The following is an 8,996-nucleotide window of genomic DNA, read 5'->3' as shown; positions in this document are numbered from 1 at the left end:
AAGGGTAAGTTTGTGCAAGGCTGCAGCAATGAGAAAGCAGATTTAGAAACTTACTTACATTCTGCATTTCTGGAGAAAATAATTTTACAGATCACTTTAAACTACCAATGCTTCCCCCCTGCCCTGGCTCCCTTCCGCCTGTGCTAGTCACCTGCATGAACGGCATCGGTTGTTGCTTCAGTTCGTGTCTTGATCTTTTGGTGGTGCAATTTCAGGGAAATTATCAGTATTCTCTATTCCAGCCCTTTTAAACTTGATAGCTTATCTTGAAGGAGCCGTATACTGTGAGTTTTAAAATTCATCACTTCCTGAAATCGGTGATGCTTAGAATAGTGATTTGGCAGGGTGTGGCAGCTCGAATGCGCCTGTATGTACAGCTCTGGTCGAGGTGAGGTCTGCTAAGGCAGTGCTGATAAGACACTTTGAGGAGACCCATTCCAGGCACAGTTTACAAGCCCGAGTGCATTTCCATCCTGTTAAACTAGGTCAGTTGTGCCACCCTAAGCAATAGCTCGAGGAAGAGTGCAGACAGGTACGGAGCTCGTTCTGCCTGTTGGAGTTGTGCTGCCTGTGCAGCACCGGTGTAACGGGGGGTGTGTTTCCTTTCTCACAGCTCTGCCCAGCTAGCAGCAGTTAAGCTTAAAGAAGAAGACTTCCCAAGCTTGTCATCCTCTGCGGCACCCACCATCTCTTCTGGGGTGTCTTTGACATATACAGCGACTGCAAAGAAAACAGCTTTCCAAGAGGAGGATTTTCCCGCTCTGGTGTCCAAAATGAGGCCTAACAATAAAACAGTAACCAACATCACATCTGCATGGAACAATGGTTCCAGTAAAAACGTAGTCAAAGCCATTAGCAACCCCTGCGTAAACCAGATAGCCAAAAAACCCCCCTCCCTGAACAGCACTAAAGGAAGCAAGAAGAGCAATAAACTCTCTCAGTCAGACGATGAAGACAGCGGTAGTGGCCTGACAACCCAGGAGATCAGAAACACCCCGACAATGTTCGATGTGTCGTCCTTGCTGGCAGCTTCTACCTCACAAACTTTTACGAAAGTGAGCAAGAAAAAGAAGATGGGGGTTGAGAAGCAGAGACCGTCATCCCCACAGCTGCTACAGGAGGTGTCATTTCCCAGGTCATTGACTGAAAAGCTGCCAGAAGCAGAGCAGACATCAAAGGCGTCTGCTGCTCTTCATGTCCCCGACAGATCCGCAACTGTCATGAATGGTCATTCGGAAAAATCCTTAGTGATCTGTAGTACGCCCAAAGAGCCCCCTGGCCTTAAAAAGCCCACAGTGACTAACAAATGCCCTTTACCTCAGGAAGACTTCCCAGCTCTTGGGAGCTCAGGATCACCTAGAATGCCCCCACCACCAGGTAAGCCCTGCATGGCACGGCCAGCTTTGCTTGGCTGTAGCTTAGAGAAACATGGCACCTGGATGAGATGCATAAACTGCTCCTTCTGGCTCATGTGAAGAGCAGTTCTGCCACCACATGCTAAGTTAGGCTCTGAAGTTTAAAAAGACGGTCTGGGGGACACGGATGGGCTTGAACGTCCTCTGTGAAACGGGGTTGAGGCGGTGGCAATGTCGGGATACCTCTGCTCCCTGCAGGTGCCTGCTCTCTGGGGGTCCCTCCCTGACAAGCAGCTGGTCTTTACCTGTCACTGGTTTTCTGAAGAGCCATGGCTGACACACATCTGTGCTTCGTGCTTTAAGATCCAGTTTGGAAGCTGCTGTGAGCAAAGGGAATCTCTCTTTAGCTGTGACCTGTGCCTGCTGATACCTTGCAGTTGGCTTTACTTGGCCACTTTTGTTCTGCATTTGCAGAGAATTAATGCCCTTGCTTTTACCAGTGCCATAATCTTGTAAAGCTGGAGTAACATAGCAACAAATGTGACTTACAGTGGCTTTAATGCAAGTAGAATCGCATCAGGAGGTGTTTGCATCGCTGTTTTGTTCTGTGCCGCTTGGCGGAGTATGCTACACAGGCGATGCCTAGTGCTGTTGTGTCTTCTGGAGCAATTTCTGTTCACTTTAATGATGTAGAAGTGTTTTGCATTGTGAGTTTGAGGGTTTGGGGTTGGTTTTTTTTTTTTTAAATTATTTTCTATTGAAAAAGTAAATTAATAATTAAAGCACTTTCTCTGTAGAGTAACATCAGCCACTATGAAGTGCTTCTTGACCCCACTGTTAAGGCAGCAGCTTTCCACCTCTCTAATTTTTAGTTTTTTTCCAATACAGTGATGTCTGCACTGCTGACTCGTCCTTCTTGGTGCTTCTGGGAGAGTACGTCAGACCACTGGTGTTAATTTTAGACGGTGATATGTAGGTGCCACAGATACATGCTCTAACTTCCTGCCTGTTCTCTGCTTTCATTTAGGCTTTAACGCTGTGGTGCTATTAAAGAGTCCTCCTCCGCCTCCGGGACTGTCGGTGCCTGTTAGTAAACCCCCTCCAGGTTTTGCTGTTATTCCATCTACCAATATCTCTGAGTCTGTCACTACATCTTTGAAAGAGTAAGTAAAAGTCCTTTGAGTTAGAGTTACTTCACGCATTACATCTCGGTTACGTCACATGGGCTTCAAACAAGGCATGAAACGCTCTGGGGGGCTGTTTGAAATGGGGGCTGCCGCAGAGGCCAGCCACTTAGGGATTCCTGTGGGGGAGTCCCGTGGCCATTGTGGGTTGGATTCAGCAGAGTTCTGTAAAAAAGCGCAAGCATTGTGTGGATGGAAGTCTGAGGAGGTGAAAACCTGTGCAGTGTGGCAGCTCAGACTTCAGTCTCTTCTAGATTTAGTTGGAAATCCACAGCCTCAACATATTTCTTAACCTTTCCATTGACTCTGAGCCCCGGAAGCAAGGTGCTGAAGCACGTTTTCCTTGGTGACCTCTGAATGCCTTCACTGCTCTGACCTCCCCAGTAGCTGCTCTCTGGTTGGGCCCTTCTGGCTTAGAGAGATGAGTTTCTGGGAAAAGGGGAGCGGAAATTTGTGTGAGTTTAATACAGACGTCTGTACTAATCTGTTCAGTTTCATTTGGGGCGCAGTCTTTGCTCGCCTCTCTGTAGCAAACCTGGCTTACAAAATGGCTGGTCGAGACTACATTAAACTGGCATTTTAAATATTCCGTCTCAGTCAGGCTGGATCTGACACAGGAATCACACAGGATGTGGTTTGTTGTCCTGTCAAGACAGCTCTGTGCCCCTTCTAGTAATTGCAGGTGTAGTTGGGTGGAGAAAGGGAGTGCATCCTATAGAAGAGAACCACCGTGTAAGAAATATCCTACAGCTTTTTTGTGTAACACGAAGCAACGTCAAAGTCACTTCTGGTCTTTTTCAAATGCAGGCCAAAACCCTGTCATGGATCGTACTTGATACCTGAAAACTTCCAGCAAAGGAACATTCAGCTAATACAATCCATTAAAGAATTTCTTCAAAGTGATGAGTCCAAGTTCAATAAATTTAAAACTCATTCTGGGCAATTCAGGCAGGTGAGTGGGCAAGAACTTTCAGATTCCTGAAACCTTCCCCTCTGGGAGAAAAGAGAATCCCAGTGAGATTTTTATATATATATAAAATTTCTAATTATTTTCTAATTATTCCGATTCTCTTTCCACCGAAGGGTCTGATTTCTGCAGCGCAGTATTACAAAAGTTGCCGAGAACTGCTTGGAGATAACTTCAAGAAAATTTTTAATGAGTTGCTGGTGTTGTTGCCAGACACGGTTAAGCAACAAGAACTGCTTTCTGCTCACAACGATTTCAGAATCAAAGAAAAACAAAGCTCAAACAAACCCAAAAAGAACAAAAAGAACGTTTGGCAGGCAGACTCCAACTCTGATCTCGACTGCTCTATCTGCCCAACGTGTAAGCAAGTACTAACCCAGCAGGACGTTGTCACCCATAAAGCTTTGCATATTGAGGATGAGGAGTTCCCTTCCTTACAAGCCATCAGCAGAATCATCAGTTAGCTTTCCTGAAGGCCAATAAAAGAGTCTCTCTCCCTATGAATATGCACTTTTTGGAATGAGGTTTGGCAGTGTAGTGTGGCTGAGAGTGGGGGCCAGTGGAGTAGTGGGGTAACTCCTCGAGAGCCCTCTCTGTGCTGTTCGTGCTGTGCAAAGGGATCACTGGACTGTGCCGTAGCTGATGAACGCCCCAAGTCTGAGCTTCCAAAACGCCTGAGTAGAATTAGGCTGAAATCGCAGGGTGGGCAGGCGGGGGCCACCCGTCCCCTGCAGCGCAATGGCTGAGGAAATGCTTTCTGATCTGAGGACTGACGGGGGACACAAGAGGGGAATAAGAATCTGGTTTGGGTTTTTTCTTTCTTTTTTTCAGGGGGCAGGGGAAGATTGCGAATCACTGAAATGAATGGAAGCAGAAGGGGCTTCCCTTATAATATTCTGATTTTTTTTTTTGTTTTGTTCTGTGCTATTTCTGTGACCACAAAGATCACAGTAGTCAGGGGTACAAAGGTGCAGGCAAGATGCTACTCGCTGGTAAGGCCGCTAGAGCTGCATCTCTGTAAGCGTTGGGCTGCTCATTTAGCACTGCTGGGAAATGGAATTAATTCTACTACTTGAAGAAACAGACTGATCTGTGTGAGGAGTTGAACGTGAGATCTGAAGTTGCCTCTGACCTTTTATGTAACATGTTCTTTAAAGAAACTTATTTTGTAGCGCTGCATGTAGAATAATAACATTAAGGCTTTACTTTGCGTAAAGCGCACTTCACAGTAATTTTATTTAACGACTGCCATGTTCCTAATTTCTTGGATGTATTTAACGGTGGTAGCTCCGAACAACAGCATCTTGGGACATTAAATGCTGCTGATCACTGACCATGTTTATCTGCAGTGCCTTTCAGTGCATTTATCTGTTTACAGTGGTCTGCACTAACACGGACAATTTGTTCAGACCGCACAGAGCGTTTGCATCCTGTGCCTCCCCTGGCAATACTGGTCTGAAGTAGCTTTGCTTAATGTTGCTTGGCATCTCTAAATTCCACTGCTCGGAGGCAAGAGGGGAATCCGATCATCGGCTGGAGTAACTCCCCACCCCAGCAGCAGCGACAGCGTGCGGCGTGACGAGGGTCCTCCCTGCGGTGCACTTTTGTGGCTGCTGATTCTCTCCCGCCCTGAGACCAGGTTTAGTTATTTTTTAACGTGTAGGAATAAAGTTGAAATTTAATTTATGTGATTTTTAGTGACAGAATGCTGCCTTTATACAAGTATCATTTCTATGAAATTGAGCTCAGAGCATTACTGAGGAGCTAATCCTGGCTACAGAAAGTTTTCCTTGCCTTACGCTTTTTATTTTGCAGCCTGACAGCAAGCAAAAGTGCTTTTGGTTTCTTTCCTGAATCATTAAGGCTCTTTCGATTACCCCAAGGCGCTGTATTTGGCGCAGGGGCCAGGCTGCACACCCTGAAAGGGGAAGGTGGGGGAGGATGATTTGACTGCATGGCTGGTTATAAAATGAACGAATAACGTGCCAAGTCGTAACGTGCCTGCGTCGAGGCGGGTTCCTCTCGAGGAGAGCGGGGCGCAATGCCTGCCCCCCTGCCGTGACACAGGCGATGGTGCCAGCTCAGCCGCGGCCTCAGCTCTTCTCCCTCTTTGTAAAGTGCAGAGGAAATGAAACGCAACCCCTCTTCCCTGCAGCAGTATCGCCCCGCTTCCCTTCATTTTTTTTCAGTGAATTTCTTTGGCGTCAGCAGATCCGTAGCTCCCAGCGGCTGGCTGCTGCCGTGAGTTTCCCCAAGGTGATCGATCTCTTGGGCCTGATGATGTGGGTTCCTTGGTCCTTGTGCTGCCCTGATTAAATAAAGTTATTGCCAAATTCTTTTTCAGGCCGCTTCTATTCGTGTTTTTAACTCTTTATTGAAAATAAGTTGCAGTTGGTACACGGACACTGAAAATACATAATCACAGATTGTTCTCTCAAAAGATATTTTTATATATATAATATATACAAAAGTTGTAAACATTTTTAACTTATTTCCATACACAGTCCACTTTATACTACAATGCACCTAAGGTTTGACAACTGCAACGCTGAAGCGGTCTGCTCACACAGAGGTATCTGCAAAGAAACCTTACATTTGCAAACCACATTTGGTATCAGTTTGATATTAAAACTTTGAAAGAATCTGAGGTTTAAACGCATATTGCAACAATGTACAGGCAGCTGCACTTGGGTTTCAAGTTGGTACAGTGAAGGCTGTTTTGAAGCCTCGCTGGCGGCAGGAGAGGGGCTTCTGCCATACAAAATGCTCTCAAAATGCTGTCTGGGAAAGTACAAGGAATAACCCAGAGCAGAACCAGGCCCATCTGCACCCCCCAACGTGCGTTGGGGACAAGAGAGGCTGAAAGGAAACCTGCGAATATATACAGTAGCTGTTATCCCAAGAAATACCGACCCCACAGGAGTAACGATGTGAGTTACTAACGAACAGACCAGGACCACAATTGGCTTGGTTTTAGGCAGCCTCATAGCTGCAGCGGGCAGGACTCTGAGGGAGCCAGCTGCCGGTTTGGGGGTTGGTTGTGGAGAGAGGAGGGGAGGATTTGCCCCCGTAAGGAACAGCTGGGTGACAGGAGTCAAAAAGAAATGCTGTGGCTGTCGCTTGTAGCACGCACGGATGGGAAACTCATCCTACAAAGCGCCCAGGTGGAGCAGCCCGTGAAATCCCAGCTGCTGTAGAGGTGACTGCACAGGAGGGGTCTGCTCCAGCTGCATGGGACACGCGAGCACATCATGGGGGAGGTCTTGTTTTACGAAGTAAACCAAAACATCTGCTTGGCTAGGAATAGCTTAAAATGTTGGGGGAAAAAAAAAATCATCCCAATTCTTTCAAATCTTCTAATATGCTTAAAATAAATACGCAAAACCCGCAATGGGGTTAACTTCAGTGCTGGGCAGTATCTATGCAACAGAACCTGCTGGAGGAAGGCGATGTGGTCGAACACATCTCCCGGAAAGGTACGGGATAGTTTGAATTCTGTTCTTTACACCCGAATTCAGTGCTAATGCTCCACAGACACTTTCGGCGCGCTCAGGCTGAGCGCAGCACGGTCCTGCTCGCTGCAAGCTCACGTTAGCTGCCAGGCTCGCCGAGAGAACGGAGGACGTGTTAACGCTCTGGCGAGGACAGCGTGGGGGCGGCAGCTGGCGTGGCACAAAGTCACAGCGCAGCCCTGGCGTGCTTCTAGGACGGGCTTGGGACGGTTCCAAGGAAAGCTGCTGGTGCTGCAGCACGGCAGCGCCCGCGCGGGGAGGGGCAAAGAGGAAAAAAAACATTAGTGGGAGAAAGAAGTACAAAGCTCGATGTTACAAATCCTCGAACCCCAAATCATACCCTACAGTTATCACACCGATGGATCCAATTCTCTAACCACAAGCCCGTAAGGCTGTATTTAGTCCCAGTCCGTACCTACATACCCTAGTCTGCCTGAGGGGTGCCGGGCATGCCGATGTGCTACGGCGGGGGCTGCGCGGCACTGCTGACGCTGACCAGCTAGCGGGGACGCTGCAGGGGCTCGCAAAGGAAGAGGATTTTGGGCAGCAGGTAGGCCCCTGGCGTCGCTGGCCAGGCTGGGGGCTGGAGCCTGACCCTGCCTTTGAGCTCGGTTTAATTCAGCGGGGCCTCAACAGCTGCCAGCCGGTGCTGCCACGGGGCTGGGGAGCTACACATGTGTTCGGCAACGGCCTCACCAATAAACCAGAAAATGGTTTTTGTTGAAAGCGGGCAAATGCTCTTCCCAAGGCGTGTGTGTCAGGCGTTGCGGTACCACGTTAATTACGGCTTGGGCTGTCCTGCCTGGCTGACACAGCCTCAGCAGGGCGACTACGGACATAAACTCATCGCTGTCACCTGGAAAAACCACACGGGTTGTGGGCTGCCTGCTGGCACACGCTGCCCACCTCTGCAGACCCGATCCTTCCCAGTGCCAGCCTGGCAGGGACATCCTCCCCTCCACCGACGGGGACTACGGCAGATTTTCGGTGGCAGAAGGAGCAGGGTTAAGCTTCCTTGAGGTGCCTGCTGGTGTGGCTGGACACATTATTCCCAGCTCCGGTTTAATCAAGGAGCAATCTGTTCTGCCTCCCTGCTGCCAAGAAGCCTCTCGGGTGCCCAAGCCCCTTCCTCCTCCTCCTCCTCCTCCTCCTCTCCTGCCCAGCAAAATGCAGCCAGGTCCTCACACGCTCACTGCGCCAGCTGCAAGTTAAACGTTGACACTGACATTTGGGGAGCTGTAAAAAGCCGCTGACCTTGAGAAGAACAACGGTGCCTCAGCCGGGGGTGGGGTCGTGCTGAAGTCGCCCCCGTTTCACCGTTGCTGCTCTCAAGGTCTGGGCCAGCGTGAGAGCGTGCGTGCGCGTGTGCGTCCCTCCGGCGTCCCACCGCCGGCGGGCAGGAGGGTGGGGAGGAAAGAAAGGCAACGCAGGCCTCGGTGCGTACATTCAGATGTTGTAATATTCAGCATGGTTACACCAGGGGTCAGGACACGTCCCGCAGTCAGACAGAGCTTTAGTTCTTTACGTTACAAGGAAACTCTGGAACAGTTATATAGTTAGAAAAAATACAATGTACTGAACAAACATTATCTCACATACAATCAATTTAAACATTTAAATTGATTATAATTTTGCTAAAATATTAACACAAATACTGTTTGTGCTGCTAAAATTTCAGTGTTCCCTCTAAGGAAAAATATTGCTACAGTTCTACTGTACCCTGTATTAAAATCCTTTGCCTTTTTTTTTCTCCCCCAGCCAGACTGACTCTAGAAAAATCACAAGGGTCACGTAATTAATTTCGGCGTACACCGTACTGGCGTTTGGGTGTCCCTGGTCTACTCAATGCAAGGCTCTCTTGCTGTTCACCAAGCCCTGCTGGCATGGGCCACCAGCCATGCCCCTCGGTGACCTCTTCCTTGCTCCTTGCATTAGCTGAGCAGATGACACCGCCGATAAAGCAGGGCAGCACCCTCCT

General features: G+C 48.6%; 1 protein-coding gene across 1 annotated transcript in view; it reads left to right on the top strand.

Annotated features, from left to right (window-relative positions):
• ZNF598 (zinc finger protein 598, E3 ubiquitin ligase) overlaps positions 1-5,825 on the top strand; it is a 35,917-nt gene extending 30,092 nt beyond the window's left edge. The window contains exons 9-12 of the mRNA XM_035895948.1: positions 607-1,377; positions 2,383-2,518; positions 3,347-3,491; positions 3,623-5,825. Coding sequence (XP_035751841.1) covers positions 607-1,377; positions 2,383-2,518; positions 3,347-3,491; positions 3,623-3,970 — 1,400 coding nt within the window. The 3' untranslated portion in view covers positions 3,971-5,825. The remainder of the gene's footprint in view (positions 1-606; positions 1,378-2,382; positions 2,519-3,346; positions 3,492-3,622) is intronic.
• The last annotated feature ends 3,171 nt before the right edge of the window (positions 5,826-8,996 follow it).

Source organism: Egretta garzetta, unplaced genomic scaffold (genome assembly GCF_000687185.1).
Source record: "Egretta garzetta isolate BGI_Z169 unplaced genomic scaffold, ASM68718v1 scaffold426, whole genome shotgun sequence".
NCBI classification, from domain to species: Eukaryota; Metazoa; Chordata; class Aves; order Pelecaniformes; family Ardeidae; genus Egretta; species Egretta garzetta.
This window is presented reverse-complemented; position numbering and strand designations above follow the sequence as displayed.